Source organism: Balaenoptera musculus, chromosome 1, assembly GCF_009873245.2.
Source record: "Balaenoptera musculus isolate JJ_BM4_2016_0621 chromosome 1, mBalMus1.pri.v3, whole genome shotgun sequence".
Taxonomy (NCBI): Eukaryota; Metazoa; Chordata; class Mammalia; order Artiodactyla; family Balaenopteridae; genus Balaenoptera; species Balaenoptera musculus.
Window position 1 is genome coordinate 29,653,926 of NC_045785.1, and position 22,472 is coordinate 29,676,397.

Consider the following 22,472-nt stretch of genomic DNA (forward strand, 5'->3'; position numbering starts at 1 on the left):
GAGCACACTGCTGCAGAAGGCCCTTCATCGTTTCTTCCCTGACTGCTCCCCAGCTCCTGTCTAACAGATGAGATCTCCCTGCTCCCTGACACCTTTCTCTCTTTCCAAGGATCTAGTCCCCAGCATTAGGATCTGCCAGTGAGTGATTCCTGATAACTATGATAGTTTGCATTTGTATGTGGACGTGCCAGGCGCCAGCAAATCAGCAGACGAGATGGTGCCTGTGGGGGTCCAGTGCAGAGCCCAGCAGAGCAGGAGGGCTCAGTGGACAGGATGTGACTCAAGTCGGTGTGGTCCCAGAGCAGGAGCTCTTAACCACCTCACTGTGCCAGAGGCCCTGAGTCACATGGTGCCTCTCCCTAGTGGGCAGGGGGTCCTCAGAAGGTGGCTTGTGGGTCCAGAGCATAGGTGACAGCTGTCTCACATCAGGTTCCCTCCCTCCCAGGTGATAGGGAGCCAGTGAAGGGCTTTGAAAGGGCATGACTGTCTGATTTCTCATTTAGAAATAAACCCCTGGCAACCCTGTGAAGAATAACTGGGAGTAGAGGCAGGAAAACCTTGGAAAGAAGCTACTGACCTCATCCAGTATGAGATACACAGGGTAAGGAACAGAGGAAGATGGGTTGAACTCTCAGCAAACTCAGCATTTACTGAGTTCCTACTGTGCACCAGGCATTGATTTAAACTCTTTTTCACAGAGTGAAAAAGGCTCATAAGCTTTCAAGATAGGTGACATTACTGTATGCTAACACATATATATGGAATCTAAAAAAAAAACAAAACTGGTTATGAAGAACCTAGGGGCAGGACAGGAATAAAGATGCAGACGTAGAGAATGGACTTGAGGACACGGGGAGGGGGAAGTGTAAGCTGGGACGAAGTGAGAGAGTGGCATGGACATATATACACTACCAAATGTAAAATAGATAGCTAGTGGGAAGCAGCCGCATAGCACAGGGAGATCAGCTCGGTGCTTTGTGACCACCTAAAGGGGTGGGATAGGGAGGGTGGGAGGGAGACATGGGGATATATGTAAATGTATAGCTGATTCACTATGTTATAAAGCAGAAACTAACACATCATTGTAAAGCAATTATAGTCCAATAAAGATGTTTAAAAAAAAGGTGACATTATACCCATTTGATAGATGAGAGAACTGAGGCTCAGAGAAGGTCAGTGAGTTGCCCAAGGTCACACGAAAGTTGAGTTACAGTCTGATGGAGTTCAGGTCCAGTCCTTCCTGCCTGTAGCTCCTTGGCCTCTTTCTGGGCCTTAACCTTCCCCCAAGCCACCTCGGCACCCCCTCGTGAAGGGACGCCTCAAGCCTTCAGCTGAAGGGTGACAACCATTAGCTGACAGAATCCGCCTGTGGGGGGAAGCTCGTGTCCACATGCCCATAAGGAGAGCTCACACCTCATCTGGAGGCGCATCATCATTCTCTCAAGTGCTGGGGCCATTCCTTTGACACTGTGGGCCCGAGCAGTGAAGGGCCCTCACCAGGGGTCCTCAGGCACAGAAACCCACCGGCAGCCTCTTGCCAGGCTCCTGCTGCGGAGGGCGGGCTAGATTCTCTGGCCCTGGTTCCCCGGCAACGCTACCTCTCAAAATCCCATCCCATGACTGATTCATTCCAGGTTTTCAACAGTCCTTTGGGATGCTGCAGAGAAAGGGCAAGGGAGTGTCTGAATCCCCAAGGGATTCTGAGAAATCCACCTCTCAGTCTAATTGGGTGAAAAGCTGGGTCCTTTGGCTAGACTCCATGCTAAATCTCAGTGCCTCCCATCCCTGACTCCAACCAAGAAGCTCACAAGTTTGGAGAAAAGAGTTGAGGAGGTGCCGGGGAAGGGCCTGAGACTACATGGAGGGAAGGGAACTTAGGCTATTGTGGACCCTGCCTTTGTGCAAATTAATCTCTGGGATGGTGCTGCCCTGAACCGTGGCAAAGGGCCTGGTGAGAGGGTCTGGGTGAGGTTTCAATCCCATCTTAACTGTTAGGTCAGATGCTCTTGTGCAGTGAACGAGCTGTACCACGGCACCTGGTAGCCCTGATGTTAGCTCAAGGAAAGAATTAAAGAGAAGCTACGGGCTTCCCTGGTGGCACAGTGGTTGAGAGTCTGCCTGCTAATGCAGGGGACACGGATTCGAACCCTGGTCTGGGAAGATCCCACATGCCGCGGAGCAACTAGGCCCGTGAGCCACAACTACTGAGCCTGTGCATCTGGAGCCTGTGCTCCGCAAGAAGAGAGGCCACAATAGTGAGAGGCCCGCGCACCGCGATGAAGAGTGGCCCCCACTTGCTGCAACTAGAGAAAGCCCTCGCACAGAAACAAAGACCCAACACAGCCAAAAATAAATAAATAAAAATAAATTTTAAAAAAAAACAAAAAACACAGTTCGAGTACTTTTTAAAAAAAAAAAAGACAGAAGGTACCTTCTTTGCCAGGGGAATCACCAACCACATATAGATTCCTAAGCAAAATCGACCTCCTTCTGTAAAATGAGGATAATAATAGAATCTACCTCATAGGATTGTTGTTAGGATATGATGGGTCAATCTGTGAAAAGCACTTAGTGCCTGGCAAATGTAAACTGCAATATTATTGTTATTATTATATTATTAATATCATTATCATCTTTCTGTGCACAGGGTGGCCTTTTATTGCAGTGACCTCTCTAGCCTAGAGACCATGCCCAATGTCACCAAAGATTAAAAATCATAGCTAGCAGCGGAAAGCTATTTCAGGAAAGGTCCCTGAGATAGCTCACTTCCTGACCCTCTCTCCGAGACCCTCCCAGGCCCTATCCTCTAAAATTAGCACTTCATTTGTGAAGCCACCCCAGCCCCAGAATCTATACATCTTCATATAAATATGCTGCCTTTGGAGCAGCTGTAAAATGCCATTAATTTCAGGAAGTGCTTTGCGGATGGCATACATATTTAACAGCCAAAGCCCAGAGCATTAAAATGGTGCTCGCCTTAGTAATGTGTCTCTAGACCTGCAACATTTCCTAGGGGGTAATTCTGAACTCCGCCAACTACTTATTCATGGACTATTTCACAATTTATTACTGGAAATGTCCAGACAGCCAATTCACAAGCTCTCTCGGCTGCTAATCGATTGCTCAGTGAAGGTGCCCTCAATTTCATAACTTCGCGCTCTCCTATTGCTCTGGGAGAACAGCCATAGGAATGGGGGTAATATTTCTCTGCAACAAGTCGCAGGAAACAAGGGTCCAGAAAAATAACCTTTTCCTACTTTTCATTGCTAGGGCTCTTAGTCTTGTTTCTTAGTCTAGTTTCACCAGCATGAGAGCCGAGTGACAGGACCTGTGGAGTTGGAAGAGGGTGTCTTAGGGGGGTGGGGAAAGCCAAGGATTAGCTACCTAAGAGCTCTGTTCCCAAGCCCCTTCTGGCTTAGGCCATCTCAACACACACCTGCACACGCATGCGCTGTGTATGCACACAATGCCACTGGCACCAATACACCGCATTCTCGGATGTTCTGACCTGCTCAGACACAGAAGCCAAGGACCCTGGCCCCCAGGCCTCGGCTTCTGCCAGTTAGAACCAGGACAGAGCATTAGGAGTCCGGTCCTCCCAGCAGGTGGAGCCTAGAGTGGTTCCTGGTCTGGGATGGGTCTCCCAGCCCACATCCTGGTCTCCCCAGCTTCCCCTCTCTTGTGCCAGGTGTGCAGGTCCAGCTTGCCTGCCAGTTGCGCCTAAATGGGTTACAATGTGCACATGGCACAAACACACCCAACGGTGCATGTCCAGACACCTGTGTGTAGCCAATCCCACACCTGCATAGGTACCCACACGCATGCCGACACCGCTGCTCACTTCAGCAGACCCAAGAACCCTGAACCTTCCAAAGCAGGGCCCCCCAGGAGTGAGTTGAGTGTGTTTTCTTGGTGTGTGAGCAGAGCTTTGGGCAGATGAATTTTTCACGAGCTCATGGAAGAGCAGAAGCTGGGGCCTGGCGGGGAGAGGGTGGGGAGGGCAGGCTTCCAGCCTCTTGCTGCTGCTGCTGCTTCAGCCTCTGAGGGGTCAGAGAGGGCGAGGTCTGGGCTCTGTCCATCTGTCTGTCCAGGGTAATGCGACCTTAGCACCTAACCCCGGGATTCAGGATGGAGGAGGAGAGAGGGGGCTTTGGGGGCAGCCCCCATATCTCCCTGTGTTCTCTACCACATCGAGATTCCAGGGACCAGAAGAGGAGGAGATACTCCCTCATCAGGGTCTCAGGTCCAGCCCTGTTCTCCAGGGCAAAGCTGGTTGGGCTTCCCTGGTGGCACAGTGGTTGAGAATCTGCCTGCCAGTGCAGGGGACACGGGTTCGAGCCCTGGTCTGGGAGGATCCCACATGCCACGGAGCAACTAGGCCCGTGAGCCACAATTACTGAGCCTGCGCGTCTGGAGCCTGTGCTCCGCAACAAGAGAGGCCGCGATAGTGAGAGGCCTGCGCACCACGATGAAGAGTGGCCCTCGCTTGCCACAACTAGAGAAAGCCCTCGCACAGAAACGAAGACCCATCACAGCCATAAATAAATAAATAATTAAATAATTAAAAAAACAAGAACAAAAACAAAGCTGGTGGATGTTCTTGCACCCAGGCTTGGTACCTGCCTGTCACTCAAAGCACTGTTGCCCTGACAACACAATTCCAGAGAGGCAGGGGCCAGTGCTCTCCGTGGGAGGTGCTGGCTCTGCTTTCAGGCTGCCAAGCTTGGGGTTGGGTTTTCAGCCAGAGCATCTGGGCTGGGCCGGGCTGGACACTCCCCACAACTGGTGCTGCTGTCCCCAAAAGCCCAAGCTGAGAGCACTGTACCCCGATCAACCCCGCCCAGGGCTCTGGGACATGCAGACCATGCTGAGACTTTCAGGAGACTCCGAGGACATTTTCAGCTGGACACAGAGAGTTTCTTGGAGACCAGTGTAAAGGCTGTGTGTCACATCCTCTGTCCCCGCTCTGCCTCCGGAAAAGACTGGGCTTCTCTCAGGGAAGAAGTAGACCCAACCCTCCATGATCTCTAGACAGTGGGGCTGGAGAAAGCTGGATCATGGGTCACTCCCAGACCATGCGAGTATCTGACCCTGCATAATGGGGTTAGGATGGTGGGACATCTGCTTCAAGTGGGTCAGCAGCCATGTCAGAGGTCAAGGCAAAGGAGTCCAGAGGTAGGGGATTATCACAATGTCAGGGCCAAGGGCTCAGACCTTGAGGTGGTGGTTGGGACGTGGAGATTTATGTATCAGCAGGAGATTAGAGCTATGAGGGGCTCAGGAGGTCACAAACCCTAGTGCTTGCAGGGACCAGTCAGGAAGCACCTGTATAAGAAGCAGCCAAGAGTAAGCAGTATGGAATGGTGGGGTCTGTGGTGAGCCAGGGAACGCCCACCAGGCCTTAAAGACATTCAAATCCAAGCTCAGCGTTTATAATGCACCCTGACAGAGATAAGCTCTGTGACCATGGTCAGGGGTCAATCTTCAGTGAAGTTCAGGGCCCTGGTTGTGGATGGAAGCAGAGGTTTTCTCTAGCACTCTCATTCTGCTTATTTAAAACCCGAGCTTGGGCTTCCCTGGTGGCACAGTGGTTGAGAGTCTGCCTGCCAATGCAGGGGACACGGGTTCGAGCCCTGGTCTGGGAAGATCCCACATGCCGTGGAGCGGCTGGGCCCGTGAGCCACAATTACTGAGCCTGCGCGTCTGGAGCCTGTGCTCCGCAGCAAGAGAGGCCGCGATGGTGAGAGGCCCGCGCACCGTGATGAAGAGTGGCCCCCGCTTGCCGCAACTAGAGAAAGCCCTCGCACAGAGGCGAGGACCCAACACAGCCATAAATAAATAAATATATAAATTTAAAATATAAAAAAAAAAAAAAAACCCCGAGCTTACTGGGGACTGGATTTATAATCAATAATAACAACAGCAGCCATTACTTAGACAGCACCCACTCTGTGCCATTTATTTTTATTAATCATTCATCCTCTCAACTCCATGAAGTAAGGACAATTACTATCACCTCTCTTTCGCAGATGGGGAACAGAGACACCAAACGACTAAGCAGTTTTCCAGGGTCGTACAGCTAGTGAACAGTAAAGCCAGGACTCAGACCCAAAGGTTTGAGTCTCTTAACCATCACAGTCTGGCCCCTGTGTCCTGGTCACACTTGCATGTGTCGCCAAGAGCTGCTGGGCTCCTGTTTGCCCGGATGAAGGGCAGGGGGACCGATGGAGCTGCATCCAGGATGCCAGCCAAGGGGGCTTCTCTCCTTCCTTGGGGTGCTGAGAGCCAGATGGACGATGTGGGCGGGACCCTCAGTGAGCAACTGAGTGCAGCAGGTCGGGACCTTTGCAAGAAGCTTCCAGTATTGCCCAAGAAACTGTGAGAAGAGCACAGGATATCTGCGGGATTCTACCTCTGCAGGTGTAGGTAAATCCCCTGTGGCTTTGCAGAAGGGTCTTATGCCCTTGAAACCAGGCTGCTGTCACTTTAATAAAATTTAACCCTGTGGTCACTGAAGGTGTGTGTATTTTGCATCCTTTTGGTATATTATCTTTAGCTCCCCTCTTACCGTTAGAGTATTGTTTTGTGGCTGAATCAATTCAGCTCATTTAATCATCTCTCCTAATCTCTCTGAGCACATCCGTTTTACCTTTTCTTAATCTTGTCTTCTGAAAAGTGTTTTATTTATATCTCGCATTTTATGCAGCTCTGCTTTTAATCTTTTACCACCGTTTTATTATTTTATTTTTACCCTTTTATATTTTAGCTTTGTCACACTTTTATCCTTTTGCTTTCTGACATTTTGGTTTTACATTTTTCACCTTCTCTAGCCAGAGCTGTTAATTATTTATTTTATTTTTTTGTCTCTCTTGGTAGCTTTCCTTTTAATCTCATTCCTTATTTTCATTTTTCTCTTTATTATTCTCCTTTTAACCTTTATTTTGTTCTCTTTCAACTTTCCTTTTATCTTTTCTATTTTTATCCACATTAATATTCCTTTCATTGCTCATCACACTTCATTCTAATCCCTTTGCTCTTTTCATGTCTTTTTATTTTTAATCTTTATTTTTTGCTTTATTCTTTTTCATTTATTTTTTATTATATGTTATAGGTGTACAATATAGTGATTCACAATTTTTAAAGGTTATACTCCATTTATAGTTATTATAAAATATTGGCTATATCCCCCATGTCGTATACTATATCCTTATTGCTTATTTTATTTTTCATCTTTACATTTTTTGTTTTTACAATTTTTTCCTCTGTTCCTGATGAGATCTTTTGACCTACTGGTTTTATAGCTTGACATTTATATTTTTTTAGTTAACAAAATGTCAATCAGGCAGGCAGGATGTATGGTTTTGGGGAAGATGCCAGTGGGGGTCTCACTCCCGAAAGGTGGGTGTGGGGATGTGTCTCCCCAGCCATCTCCTTCTGGCTCTGTCAGCAGCATGTTCAGAATTGCTAGGTCTCCATCAGCTTTAACGTGGATCTTCTTAATAGTCATAAGCCTGGAGACTGGGGATGACACCCATAGGCTACAGTTGCTCCCTGGAAGCTGATGGTGCCCCTGGAGTCTGCTGCCCACTGGATTCTTGGGAGGGTGGGGTTTAGCTATTACATCCCTTCTTCCTCCATGGTGTCCGCCACCCAGCCACTGAGCATATACCTGGCACTAGAGGGAGGGCATAGGACCGTCCAGCAGGGCCTGGCCAAACCAGGTTGAGCTCCCTTTTTTGGTATAGAGTGACCTCAGCACATGGTCCTGACAATCATATTTGCTTCATTATAAGGAGAAGCTGACCAGGGCCAAAATTGTCCTCGAAGGGCCTTTGGTCAGAATCCACCGGGCTGTGACCGGGCTGCCTCCCCACTACATGGCCCAGCTTGGGCCCCAAGAGCAGTGCTACATCTCTGAGAGGGTGAGTCCTGAGCCTCCGGACACCCTGGAGGCCTTCCAGGTGGGGCTGGTGCACGTGGAGTGGGCACAGCGCTGGCCAAAGGAGGTCAGCAGCCTGGGTGTCCTGATCACCCTGAGTTTCAAGACTCACAGAGCCTGGGAGACCCCAAAAGCCATTCCTTGGGTTGAAATGGTCAAAAGAAGGAAGCACTATTCAGTCCTGGGCAGTGGAGGGAGGGTGGCAGGGAGAATGGTCACAGCCGTGGCCAAGAGCACTCGGGACAGGACACTGTGGGCGGTGGCACGTGCATGGGCTCCCAGCACCCGCCAGGCTGGGGGGATCAGTGGGAAGGGCCTTTTCCCTGGGAGCTGGGGTGGAAGAGGCGGACCCCAAGTCCTGGTGCAGAAGGCAGGTTACCCCTCCTTCCTTCTACCCATCACAGCTCCTATCAGGCATCAGGGGCTCGGGGACTGGGTGGGAGTGAAATGCAAACACACAGGCCTCTGCAGCAGGGCTGGCCACGCAGGTCCCAGACAGGCAGGAGGGCTGGCCTGCTCTGCCTTTGGGAAGAGGCCGCTCACAGTCACCTCCTGGGGTCTCTGGCCTGTGGCCACGAGCAGCGTTGCTGTCTCCCAGCTACTCTCTGGGGGCTTTCTGAGGGACCCTCAATGTTTCCACCTTCCTCCCCCATCTTCCAGCCTCCCAGCAGCCTCATAAGAGATGCCTGGCCTATGCTGGGTGGGGTGATGGAAGGGTCTTTCCAGCCCCGACGGCCAGCCCGCCCCCAGCTCACAGCCCCTCCTGCAGGGCTGCAGCTCTTACCAGCACAGTGGTGACGATGAGGGACCTGTTTGTCAGAGAGTCGGTGACGTTAGGGCCTCGGCCTTTGGCAACCTCTGTGATGTTGAGCCCCTCGGCAGGACTCCACACCCCAACCTGGATGGACAGACAGATGGAGAACAGGAGGCTGAGTCTGTGGTCTCTCCATCCTTTCTCCACGCCAGCAAGCTCCTCGTCTCCTTTCCATCCTTCATGAGTATCGTCACCGCTAATGTGTTTCGAGCCAACATTTCTGGCAACCCTGCTGCCTCCCTCCTTCCCAGAGGAAGCCCCCAAGGTGTTCAGTCTCCTGAATTCTGCCACCTCCCCATTTGCTAGCAAACCCGTCACAGCTGGAAGGGAAAATGCAGAGGGAGAAAATGAACATAAAGACGGTCCAGGGAGCACAGCGGAAGCCAGCCTGGGGTGGAGAAGACGCCATGAGGAAGTCAGCTAGGGTTAGGGCCAGGTCCTGCCCTGGGACAGGGTCACCCTGAGCCTGGGGTGCCTCCCGCCTCCTGGGGAAGACCTGGGCACCCAGCTGCTCACTGGGTCTCAGCGTGTGCCAGCTCTGGGGCCAGATGCCCTCCAAAGCCCAGGACAGGGCCTGGAGTGAGGGAGATGTTTCCTAGGCATCTGTGGAAGGACAACAAGATGTGTCACGTGCAGGAAGGCAGGCGTAGCAGGACGCTGGTCTTTGCAGCTATTTTGGGGCAGAATAGAGTGGAAAACCCTCACTGGGGGCACTGGATGCTACTCGGTTAGAAGGCAGTTTGCTTTGTGGTTTTACACGTAACTAAAGGTGGCAGACACTCTGGCCGAGGTGGCATAATCTCTGTCCCCATGGTGCCCTTGTGGATACGAGGCCTGGGGCTGGAGGGAAGCAAGGGAAGATCAAGTTTACAAATCGTTCTAAAGCCCTGGGCCTCTTGAAGATCCTTTGGGACCCAACTCTGCCCAGCTCTGCGTCCATCGCAGTTCCTCTCTCTCAAGGAAGGTTCTGGCCTGCCCATTCTGTCCTTGTCCCAGTTGGGGTGGGGTACTCAGGAAACTTAATCAATTAAACAGGGAGGCCGAATGCAAACATCCCATTAAGAGAGCTATGCAAAGCAGATAGCAGAGAGACGTGTAATTATGCTTGCGTAATTCTGCCTTAATCCCTCCAAAGCCACCGGCTGGAGCTGGCTGGATCAGTTATGACCCGGCTTAGCAAACAGAAGTGATGAGAGAGAAGTGATGAGAGGCAGAGCAGCTGTGTCTGGGGGCTCAGTACCCTCTCCGGGCAGCATCTCTGTCTATGCAGACCCCGCCCCCAGAGCCAAGAGGAGAGCAGACAAGCAGACAGCGTCAAAGAGGCTCTTCTCTCAAGGGGGCTGAGCTCAGAGCCCAGCCCAGCACGAGGGACCCTAGCGGCGGGCCTGGGTGCAGGAGGCGCTCAACAGACAGCTGGCTGGCGGCCAAGTGACCAGCGGGAGCCCTCAGCCCAGCAAGATTCTATTGAGCTCCAACTGCAGGACCTGCTGGACAGCAGGTGCCGTGGGGTTGCGAGAAGAGTTAAGACTGAGGAGGACCCAGTCCTCAGAGGCTCTCTGCCCTCAATCTGGTCACCTGTGTCTAGGTATAGTAAAGAGTTTTTCTCGAGTACTAGCTGTGGTTGATTTGTGTGGTTGCCGGAGGGCTGGTGGGAGCTGCGGGTAGGCTCGGATGGCAAGAGTGCTCTGATGGGCAATTACTGATGCCTGCCACAGGCGCAGGAGTGGGAGGTGGTGGCACACCTGCCATCTAATTGCCATCCTTCGAATTTTAGGCTATCCCCAGAGATGGCGAGCGGAGAGAGCAAGACTGAGACAGCGACTTGAGTGACAACTATTGCAGTAGTCCTGCCAGAGGAGGAAGGGGGCTCCCTGGCACTGCAGGAGTTTAAATAGGAGCTGGCAGAGTGCTCGATAAGCTATAGTTTGAATAGGGTTGGACCAACGGGCCGCGATCATCTTAGCAGCAGAGGGCACAGCGCCTGTCCTTAGGGGACTGATGCTGCATGTGGCTGAAAGAGTTGCAGAAGAGTGGTTGCCCTGGCCACCCGGCCCCAGCACAGTGGCCCCATGTGTCCGTGGGAAACTCAGGATTGAATGAAGTCACCTCGGCCACAAAGTGCAACACAGGCAGAGCCAGGTCCATGCCTGTGGGGATGAGCCAAGGAAACAGGCTACTCCTGCAACTGGGGAGCTCGCAAGGGCAAAGGCCTGGAGGTGTAGGAGGGAGTGGGGATGACTGGGCCGTGGGGAGTGTTTGTGGGTGGGGCAGTGGAGACTAGGCCTGGAGGGGCAACCGGGGCATTTCCTGGAGAGCCTTCAAGGCCGGGTGAGGGACTGATACTGAATGCCTTGGCACTGGGGCGCCATGCTCAGTCCCAGGGCAGGATAGAGCTTCATCTGTGTGTACACTCAGGATTGCTGGAGGGCCCGGGAGTGGAGGCGGGAAGCCAGGTTGGGGTGTTAAAATAATCCAAGGAAGAGGCCCGGACCAGAGAGGGCAGAGGAGGAGAGGAGAGGAATCAAGGGTTCCTGAAGGATCACAGGCATCAGGGGTGGCCACTTCACTTCTGGCTTCTTTGCATTTTAGACACCCCCCTCTCCCAGGGTTGGAGAGGTGCCCCGGTGGCTCCCAGAGACCAGCCTGCTGTGCGAGAGGGTGTGTCTGAGCCCCTAGCTCCGAGGTCCCAGGGGATGCTGAGAATCAGGGGCTAATGTGAAATTCCCTTCTCAGGTCAGCAACCTGACTTTGTCAGAATATGCTGAAGGTTCCCAGGGATCAGAATCGGCCCCATTACAAACATTTCTATGGTAGCCAGATGGGAGGCCCAGCCCCGTGGGCTTGCTTTCCGCGTTGAAATTCCCCGGAATCGCAGAGGCCTTAGAAGCATACAGTGGGGAGTTCAGAATCCATATGCTTCAACCTCTCTCCAAGGGTAAGAATCACCTCCAGTCTCCCAGACAAGCAATCGTTTTGTTCCATCTTTGCTTAAATGCCTCCAGTGACAGTGAGTTCATTACTCCCCATGCAGGCATCCCCTGGTCATTAGAAAGTTTCTCTTACCTAAGGACACGTCTGTCCCTCTGCCCCATGACAGCCCTGCAGGGACTTAGTCTGTCTGCCCCTTGAGCCTCTCATCTTCTTTCCAGGGTAAGCATCTCTGATGGCCCTTGCTCACAGGGTGATGGTTTGGGTATCTGCCATGGACAGGCCACTGGGTTCTGCACCCCTCCAGTCTGAGAAGGCCTTCATGTTCTCTGATGGGCCAAGGCACTGGCCACACGGGGTCATGTTGAGTCCCAAGGGGGCAGATGGACTGGGTCTTGCCCCCTCGCTCTGGGTCTCTATCGTAGAGGGTCTATCGTAGGGGATTTAAAGAGCCTCTGCTTGTTGGCCTGCCCTCCCACTCCTGAGCCCACACACCTTCTCTAGGCCATCTTCCTTCAGGCTGATGATGTCCAGATCGAAATCCGTCCGTAAGCCACTGGTTTTGTTGAAAACAATCCTTCCCGTTAATCCTTCCCACTGAGCCTGCCGGAGGGGAGAGGGCAGAGCAGCAATTCCTCGGGCTCATAAATCATCATTCGGTACAACTGTACAATGCTTCATTTTAATTACTCTTTGCACTGATACTGTTCCCCCAAGACCATGATTAATTAATAATCACCTCCATCATTGCTAGGGCTGTGGTACGAGCCAGCGATTTCCATAAATTCTATTATGCTCTTCAGCCAGCTTTACACTTGCACCTTCTCGTGTACAACATCGATCATAGATGCGCTCAGATGAGCCCCCACCTTGAAGCCACGAGAAGGGGGAGTCCATGTTGGGTCCCCAGAGATGGGCAAGGAGGCAGGCAGGCAGGCTGCGGCAGGTAAGACCTGCCGAGGGGCAGAAAGCCAAGGGGCCAAGCCAGCTCTGGCTGTAGGGCCAGACACTTGGGATAGCCCCCAGAGAGCCGGGGGGTGACAGAGAAGGTCTCCCACCCCTGCCCCTGCTCCACCCATGTCCTGGTTAAGAACTGGGGTCAGAATACAGGGTCCAACCCCAGTTGGACCTGGGATTTCATTTCACCTCGCTGCCTCAGTTTCCTCATCTGTAAAATGGAACTAATAATATTACCCATCTTACCAAAATGCCATGAGGGCGAAATGAGTTAAGTCCCTTGAAAATGGAGAACAGTGCCTGGTACAACCCGAGACCTGAATAAATGGTAGCTTTTGCTACTTTTTCTTGCCTTTAGCATCATTAACACAGAGAGAGGCAGGCAGAGGTTCAGAGAAGGTACAGGACCCAAACTAAGAAGGGCTCCATCTTCTAAAGCAGGGGTTGGCAAACTATGGCTCGCAGTCCAAATGGGCCCATTGCCTGTTTTTGTAAACAGTTTATGAGATCACAGTCACGCCCATGGGTTTACCTATTGTCTTTGACGGCTTTTGAGCTGCAACTTTGCAGTGGAATAGTTGCAGTAGAGACTGGTCTGCAAAGTCCAAAATATTTACTACCCGACCCTTTTTATAGAAAAAGCTTGCCCCTTCTAGATAACACCTTGCCTGCAGGCCCAGAGCGTTAGTGATACAAGGTGCTTCACACTGCTTGCCTCATGAAGCCTCCACAGCAGCCTAGGCATGTGGGCCCAGTGGGTTCCTCACCCCACTGGGGTCATGACCCTTGCAGATTCTGAAGAAGGCTCCGGAGCCTCTCCGTGGCTGAAGGTTCCCCTTGCACTCACAATATGACACACAAGTTCATGGGTTCCCAGATCCCTGGAGGCCTATCTATAGATTCCACATTAAAACCCACGGGAATCTCCGAGCACTCAGGCAGCTGTCCGGCACGTATAAGGGTGTAGACAGGCATGTGTTATATTAGCTCAGACGGAGGGGCACGCCTAGGAAGGTTCCGGGAGGCTGGAAATCAAAAGGGGATGGAATGAGTGCTTTGCACAAGGCATCCAACCTCTCTGAGCTTCAGGAGGAGGAAAATGACCTATTTCACGGGCGGTAACAAAGGTGCATAAAGGGCTTAGCACAGTGCCTGGCATACACAACCCCCGGCTATTATTTTTCCTTAGTCGCTTCCTTCCATAGGGCTTCCTTGGATTAGGGCTGGCCCTTGGCTGGAGGGGGCGGGATGGTCACCTGGGCCATGGCCCGAGGCCTCAGGAGAAACCCTATCACAGAAGGCTCATCCGTGATTAGCCTCCCTGCATGAGCTCATCCACTTCACATCACTGTCCTGCCAGGTGGGGGTCATGATTGCCCCCATTTTACAGTCACGGCCACTGAGGCTCGAAGAGGGACTGAGCTCTGTGGGTCCCAAGTAATGGTGGTGCCGGGCAGATTCCCACTGTGCTCAGTGGAGCTAAAGAGCTGGGGTCATCGTGCCCAGGTTGAGTGGGGAGAGTTTATGAAGCCCAGGGAGCTGGAGATTGGGGTTGGGGATGGAGATTTAAAGATGCATCTGACTCAGAGAGCAGGTTGGTGGTTACCAGTGGGGAAGGGGGTTGGGGGATGGGCATACAGGGCGGAGGGGTCAACTGTATGGCGATGGATGGTAACTAGACCTTCAGCGGTGATCGCTTTGTAATGTATACAGATGTGGAACTATAATGTTGTACACCTGAAACTTACATAATGTTATACATTATTTTACTTCAATTAAAAAAATGCATCGGTGACGGTGAAGGCCGCTGTTTATGACTTCACAGGGAGGCTCAGCTTCCTTGAGGATGGCTCCCCAGCCCCTCTGCCTTCCCCCTCCTCTGCCTGGGACCCCTCCCCCCTCGGGCTACCTCTCAGCCCGCAGGGAAATCACAGCAGGTGCCTTCAAACCTGCACTGGAGGGAAGCCTTCCTCCCTGTCAGCTACAGAGGAATTAAATGTCAGCAGGTGCGTGGCCTGTCTGTGGGCGGCCGGGCAGGGGCAGGGCCGGGGCAGGGAGCCGCTGGCAGCTCCTCCCCGTGACATTTCCCAGCCCTCCCGCCCCTTCCAGCTGCCACGCAGGACTTGCTAAATGAAAGATGCTTCACACGCTCTGAACTCCGGCCTGGTATTTTCCAGCTCCTCTCGGAAATGCCAAGTCTTTAAAATGATTTACTGTCACGCAGGCAGATGGGGAGACAGGCAACTTGGGAATGGTCTGAGGGAAGACGGTGTACTGGGCTCAGGCAGGGTACCTGGGTTCCGGGGGGTGGCCAGCTGTAGGGCCATGAGGGAGCCCCGCAGCTGCTCTGGGCCTCGGTCTCCACTTCCCTGAAATGGAGTGGAGGCGAAGTTGTTTCTGAAAGGACTCTGTAAAGAAGAGTGAGTGGTGAGGGCTGTTCACTGGGCCGGGGCCAGGAAACAGGAGGGCCAGGTATGCCAGTGTGGGCCGGTCGGTCCCAGTGCGGAGGGGGGGTGGAGGAGGCTCCCCTTTCTGTGGCGTGACAGTGACTCATCTGCTCCCATTAGGGCTTCAGGACTGAGCCTCGAGCACTGCGGCGGGCAACGGTGAATGGGTGGGGGACGTCCCTGAAGCTCTGGGGCCTGGAGATCCTCTTTAGCTGGAAACCCACTAGGGAGCAAGAAGCCAGAGTGACGACAGTCGTGATGATAGAAATAATAGTAAGAGCAGCCAATCATCTTGGCACTTGCTCTGTGCCAGGCGCTGTCCTAAGTGCTTCACACACCACAACTCACTCACACCTACAACAAACCTGGTATTATCTCCATTGTACAGGAGGACCTGCAGCACAGAGAGGTTCAGTAGCTTGCCTAAGGCCACACAGCTAAAAAGTGGTTAAGCTTCAAAGACACTTACGTCTGGCTCCTAAGGGTCCTAGGGTTGTGGCCTCCGTCATTGAGAAACCCTTGCCAGCCTCTAGCTACTGGGTTGGAGCCTGCCGAGGAAGGAGGCTCGGGGGGCTGGAAATCAGGCTTTCGAGTTCCCGGAGAACAAGCCGATGATTGCCCAGGCCAGCCAGGCCTTGCTCAGGGCATCGGACAATCGGACTTCCTCTGCAGTTCTGAGGGGTAGGATGAGAAGGGACCCTCATGGTCCTCTTCTACCAGAACATCTGATACTGGAGCCCCTTCTAGGGGTGAGGGGACTGGTGCCAAGGACATAACTGCTCCCTCATGATGACTACTAGCTGGTGTTTGCCAGGTGAGGCAACTGACACTCGGGAATGTCCAGGAATTTATCTAAAGCCACACAGCTGGGAAGAGGCAGAGAAAAGCCCAAAGGCAGTGCATCAGACTCTAAAGCCGTATGCCTTTTAGTGTCATTCTAAAACACTGGAGATGTCACTGTCCTCGTCCCAAGCAGTCATGGTGAACTGGGACCTCCGGAGAAGCTGCCCTGTCTGCTGAGTGGTGGGTTTCTTTGCTATTTACCCTCACTGTGTTGCCTTCCTTTGCATATGGGATTACATTCATTAATGGGATGACTTGATGGACGTCTCCCTAGGCGGTGAGCTCTGTCCGTGCAGGGGCCCGTCTGTTTTAGCCCCATTGGATCCCCAGCACATGGCTCAGTGCCGGCCACCCAGCAGACCCGCAGAAATAGGTAGTGAATAAATGAATGAACTCTCAAAGCAGCCTGCTTCCTTCCCGGTCCATCGTGATGGCTACAAAGAGATGGTCTATATGGAGCCCGCCTAGAGGGCTTCCCCTAACTGCCCTTGTTGTTGCCCAGGACAGGTCACTTCCTCTGACCCAGAGTAACCCTGCCTAGATCTCATCCCCCTGAGCCTTCCTCACCTACCATTACTGGGACTTGACTCTGCCTAGCCTTGGGCTACATGCTTCGCACATAGTTTTTCACACTGTTTTTTCAACAATGCTTTGCGGCAGGAACTCTTACTATACCCATTTTACAGTTGAGGAAACTGAGGATCAAAGAGCTAATCATCTCACCCAAAGTCACGCAGCTTGTTATGATGGAGACAAGGTACAAGCCCAGGCCTGAGCATCCCCATCTGTAAAATGCGAACGATAAACTCTGCCATCCATAAGGACAACAGTGATGGAGAGTCTGAAACTAAACTTTGGCACTGTGTATTTCCATGGTCATCCTCTCAGCAGCAGGACAGGTTCTGCTCTCTGGTTCCTTTGAATCAGCTCCATGGATGGGACTTCTTCATGGTTGCCATGGTGCCAGGAGAGCCGGGTCCCAGCAGGGACCCTGGCTGGGAAGTTGGCCGATGGGCCCAAGAAGAAGAGTTAGTTGGGGGGCTGATTATTATTTACTGAGCCCCCTCTGCCCTCAGGACTAAGCACTGTCCACATGGTGCCTCATTTCGTCTTCACAGCATCCCCATGAGGCAACCAAGGCTCAGCAAGTTTCCCTAGATTGCCTGAGGTCACACAGCTGGAGGCAAAGACCCTCATCTGTTGTACTTTAAAGCCCAGGCTTTGTCCTGCTGATAATGCCGACCACCCACCGAACACGTACTATGTGCCAAAGACTCAGGCCCTCAGTCATCCTCTTAGATTGGTCCCTGTTGAGCCCATTTTCACCCGAGGCAACAGGCTCAGAGATGTGCGGCAACTGGCCCAAGTTCACGTGGATTGGAAGTCAGTGCTGTCTGACTCCCAAACTTGGGCCCTTGACTGCTCTGCGGCCCCCAGGAGATGGCCCTGGTGCCGTCCTGGTGAGTTGGGGGGCACTCACCTCCTTGATGAAGTTCATGAAGCGGCCGCCAAAGCGCCACGCCTTGTGCCGATGGCACTGCAGGGAGTTCACGGTCATCTGGGGTGCCCGCTGGTAGCACACGGACACGATGTGGACGGCGTCGTACAGTAAGGCCGCGTCAGTCTGGAGGGGAGGCCCAGGGTTGCCTGAGAGTGGCTCGGGCCCGAGAGTCCTCAGCCCACCTTGCCCTGTCTCCCTTCCCCTCCCCCACCAGAGGCAAGGGGGTTCTGGTGAGGGCAAGGCCCTGAGACCCTGGAGGTGACCGTGTCCCTGCTCCGAATGAGAAGCCAAGCTCAGCTTGTCTCTGCAGCTCTGCAGACACCGGACTCCCTCCCTCTGCAGCTTAGACCTTCTCTGCCAGGCCCCGCCACCCCGTGCCGTTGTCCCTGCTATTGCCTGCCCCTACGCACACCTTCAGCTTTCCGGCCTCCCCAGCCTCCTGCCAGCCACAGCTGAAAGTCCCCCGTGCCCAGCACCCCCTAGTCCTTATTCCTACTCTCTGTAACCATCTGGCTCCGTGCCTGCACTCCCACACTTGGGGTGGGACTCTGTCTGATCCCTTTGTGTCCCTGGCCCCTGGCCTAAGGTCTGGCAGATACAGGGCAGGTCTTAAGAAGGAAAGTGGTGGGAGGGAAAAAGAAATAGGGAAGAAGGAGAGAAGGAAGGGAGGAGGAGAGGGAGGGAGGGAGGGAAGGAGGAAGGAAGGAAGGGAGGAAGGAAGGAAGGAAAGAAGGAAGGAAGGATAGAAGGAAGGGAGGAAGGAAGGAAGAAGGGAGGAAGGAAGGAAAAGAAATGGAAAGAGGGAGGGAGGAACGGAGGGACGGAGGAAGGAATGATGGGAAGGAGGGAGGGAGGGGAGCCCCCAGGTCTGGCCCTCCCGGCTGCAGTACCATCATCACTCCATCCAACAGGCCGGACTCTGCCCGGGGAGCCGCCTGCAGCCGCTCCATGGACCACTTCTCCACGATGGCCGAGACATGGGGGTTGTCCACGTTGAGGATCCGGAATCCCGTCAGGTTCACCCCTGAGTAGCGGTAGGGCTCCAGGTCTAACGCATAAAGATCCTTGGCAGAGAGAGTTTCAGTAAACAAAGGTGTGGTCTGGCTGTGAGTTCCAGCCTCACCTCCCACACTCCCTACTGGGGCCCCAGAGCAGCCGCAGCTCCCTGCAGGGCCCTGTGGAGGTGAGGCTCAGCAGCGAGGATGGAGCACCCATGGGAGCACCGCACTTGGAGTCCACTTGACCCCAGAGGAGTCCAGCCAGCCTGCCTGGTGGCTGATCCCACTTACTCTGCTGGACCTCAGACACACTGCTCAGCCTGTTTCTTCTTCTACAGAATGGGGATCATGCCTCCTCTTGAGGCCCCAGTGAAGCAGTAGACATCAAATGCCCAGCCCGGAATAGCAAAGGAGCTTGATAATGGTCATGACCGTCATCCTCTGATGGGGGCGGTCCGCTTTGGGAAGACAACGGGCATTGGGTCTGGGCATCTCCAAGTCACCCAGCGGGAGGCTGAAGGGAGGATTTTATCGCCCCAAAGAGGGTATTTTAAAACAGTCTCTTCTGAAAACAAACTTAGGGTTACCAAAGGGAAAGGTGAAGGAGGGATAAATTAGGAGTTTGGGATTAACAGATACACACTACTATATATAAAACAGATAAACAACAAGGACCTACTGTATAGCACAGGGAACTATATTCAACATCTTGTAATAACCTACAATGGAAAAGAATCTGAAAAAGAATAGATATATAGATACATATGCATAACTGAATCACTTTGCTGTATACCTTATACAACACTGTAAATCAACTACACTTCAATAAAAGAATTAAATTAAAATAGTCTCTTCTGCCTGAGACTGAAGGAGTATAGCGGTCCTCTTCTCTACCCTTGCCCCACATCATCAGCCAGGCCCCCTCACTCCCTGCCTCCTAGGAGCAGTCAGCCTGTCTGTCTGTGGGCCAGGTCACGTCCGGTCTGGTGCAATGGCCTAAAAGCCAGGAAGACAGGCCTTAATGCACGGGGGCAGCCCAGCTTCAGCCCCTCCTGCCAGCTTTAGCTCTGGGGCAAGGTGAGCTGGTGAGGGCAGGGGGCAAAGGGGAAGAGGGGGGTTGGCTGCAGAGGGCGGAGCCAGGTGCTAGACTGAGAAGAGCTGGCACAAGGTGGGGGCTGGTGTGAGGCGCAGAGCAGAGCTCTGTCCTGTTAAGAAAAACTACCCAAACTTGGAGATAAGGCAGACGGATAGCAGCGCGTCCTTTCAATGTCACACAGAAGCATTGCTTACCAGGCCCTCCTGGGACTGTGTAATTCTCCGGGAGAATGCACCCGGGTTTGACTTCACTTTCGGCTACTGGTTAAAGGTCCAAATTCTGAGCTAATACGTAGATTTTTGCCCATAGAAAAGATAATCCCCAAGGTGGTGGTTTTATCGCCCTGTAGGATATTAATCCATTTTTGTGTCTAACTTAGCCATCTTATTTTATGTTCCCTCTACACCAAATACCTATAAATACTCAATCCTTCAAATGTTCTTTGAGCCAGCGTTGTCATCCTACTGGTTCCTTTGTTCATGACTTGAATACATCTTTCACACGTGTTCATTCTATATTTGCATAGGAGTCGTGTTACTTTTTGAAACATGTTATGTCGACAATCTAGATGGGCCTCATCCCACTAGTGGGGAAAGTGAGTCTTAAGGTCTGAGCTCCTCCTCATCCATTGTCTGTTCTTTTCCACACTCTCCTCTCATCCAGCTGCCTTCCATTCTGGCCCCCCCATGCCCGTCCTCTTTCCCGGGTCCCTCAACTCAGTCACTCCCTCCCATGCTGGGACAGAGTGGCCGGGGACGGTGTACTTGCCTCTCCATGGCTGCAGCCGTCAGGACTAACATCTGGCCCCATCACAGACCCAGCTTCAGTTAAATCAATGATGGCTCATGGAAAGATAATGAGGGATAAAACCTGGAGCCCACAGAGCAGCTCCTTCACACCGTGCTGTCTTCCTCTGGTCTCTGAGATGTTCCTAATTCGTGCTGAAATCCTCCTGTTCCTCCTGTACCTCCAACTGGCCGCCGTCTGGAATACACTGTGCTGGTTTCCTCTTTAAGGGTTTAGGGATTAGGGGAGAGGCTGGGAGCAGATTTGAGCCCAAGCAAGAAAGTCTAGTCTCAGCTTTGCCCAAACAAATAGGGCCCTGATTCAAAGCCGGGATTTGGGATGGGGGAGGGGCTGGGCGGGAGTAGATGGAGGAGGTCTCCATGGAATTGACCAGAGGGTGTCTCTGCGGCCCCAGTCTCAGTGGGGAGTGGAGGGTGGGCTGTGTGCTCAGCCCCACGCGTGGAGTGTATCATCTGATCTTCACAATCCCCTCTAAAGTAGGTATTTAATAGTATTCCCTTTTTAGAGAGGAGGAAACAGGGCCAGAGGGGTGAGGTGACTTGCCTAAGGTCATAGAGCTCATGAAGGCAGCGCAGAAACTGTAGCCAGGTCCATCTCAGTGGTGTGTTGGAGCTGGCTTGAAGTGGCTTGTAAGAGCTAAATGTCAACACTTCTTCTTGACTCTGCGCTTAGTGACGTTCATTGGTAGCTTGATATTGGCCCTGGTGGGAGTATTTACACCATGAAAACTGGCAAGCACTACATATCTGGGTTTTCCCCCTTTTTGGACAGCTGGCTGTACACATTTACTAGTACACCGTGTCGGTCCTATTTAAAAATCCCCGTGCTTTATGTCCCCAGTAGTTGTCAAGCACAAGGTATGCACCAGAATTGTTTTTGGAGCATTTTTTGGAAAGTATGGGCCATAGAGAATGTGGGGTGGGGCCTCAATCTGTGTTTTGAGAAGCCGCTAATCTAAGCTATTACTCCTAACTGGGAAACGCACAGAGAGGGGTCTGGGCTTAGACGGGGAGAACTCTTGAATCAGAGGGAGAGGGGAGAAACACACTGGAAGGAGGCCTCTCTTCCCACAGCTCCTTCCTGAGAACAGCTCACTGGGCAGCCCCAGGTGATGGTTATGAGCACAGACCATGAGGCCAGGCCATCTACTCTCCTTTCCTCAGTTGCCTCATCTGAAAAACGGGCATGATAATAGTACCTGCCATATAGGGTTGTCATGAGGAAGAAACAGGTTAATAGACGTACTTAGAACGTATCTGGTGCATGGTAGACACCACGGAACTGCTGACAAACATTCATATTCTGCCTTCTCTGGCAGCAGCTTGTGACAGCTATTGGACTCAGCCCCCAGGGACACGACTGGGTTATTGGAAGAGAGGAGCAGACCTGAGTTGCATCCTCCTGACTTACCTCTCTTGGCAATACAAAAACAATCGCAAGGAGCTAACATTTATTGAGTACCTATAAACCTCAGAACAGTTTCTGTGTGTCTTAGGTGTATTAACTCGCTTAATTCACATTTTCACCTTACAAGAAGGGTGTTATTATCACCCATTTTAGAGGAAGGAACTGAGTCACAGAGAGGTTAGGTCTTTTGCTCAAGGTTACACAGCTGGGGAGCAATGGCGTCAAACCCAGGGCACCAGCTCCCGAGCCCTCCCTCTGTCCTATGACCAGCCCTTGGTTCCCACCCCTGGATATCTCAGTCACCCACCACACAGCATTCAGAGGGGTCTTTCTGAAGAATAAACCCAACCGTGTCACTCCCCTGCTTGGCATATTTCAATGGCTCCTTCTTGCCTTTTCAGAATAAAGCACACATTCCTTAGTATAGTTTGCAAGGCTCTCCACCCCTCTGGCCTCACTTTTCTTCCCACCCCTCTCTCATTTTTTGCCCCAGGAACACCAAACTGCTTTTGTCCCCCTTCCCCATTCCTCGCTGGGCCCTGCCCCCATCATGCAGCTTCTCTAAGCCAGTGTCTTTGTGTGTGCTCTATCCCTGGGCTGGAATGCCTGTCTTCTCAATCCTCCTTGGGTGGGCTCACTCTGACATTCAGCTTGTCACCTCTTCTGGGAAGCCTCCCCTGACTACTACTCTACACCCACACACAATAGGGTGGGTCAAGGGCACTTCTGCTCTTA

The 22,472-nt window shown here is 52.6% G+C and overlaps 1 protein-coding gene across 1 annotated transcript in view; it reads right to left on the reverse strand.

The window, feature by feature from the left end:
* GRIK3 (glutamate ionotropic receptor kainate type subunit 3) overlaps positions 1 to 22,472 on the reverse strand; it is a 104,444-nt gene that overhangs the window by 42,841 nt on the left and 39,131 nt on the right. The window contains exons 6-9 of the mRNA XM_036853278.1: positions 18,320 to 18,493; positions 17,409 to 17,552; positions 12,177 to 12,284; positions 8,724 to 8,837 (exon numbers count right to left, since the gene is read on the reverse strand). Of these exons, the coding sequence (XP_036709173.1) occupies positions 8,724 to 8,837; positions 12,177 to 12,284; positions 17,409 to 17,552; positions 18,320 to 18,493 (540 nt within the window). The remainder of the gene's footprint in view (positions 1 to 8,723; positions 8,838 to 12,176; positions 12,285 to 17,408; positions 17,553 to 18,319; positions 18,494 to 22,472) is intronic.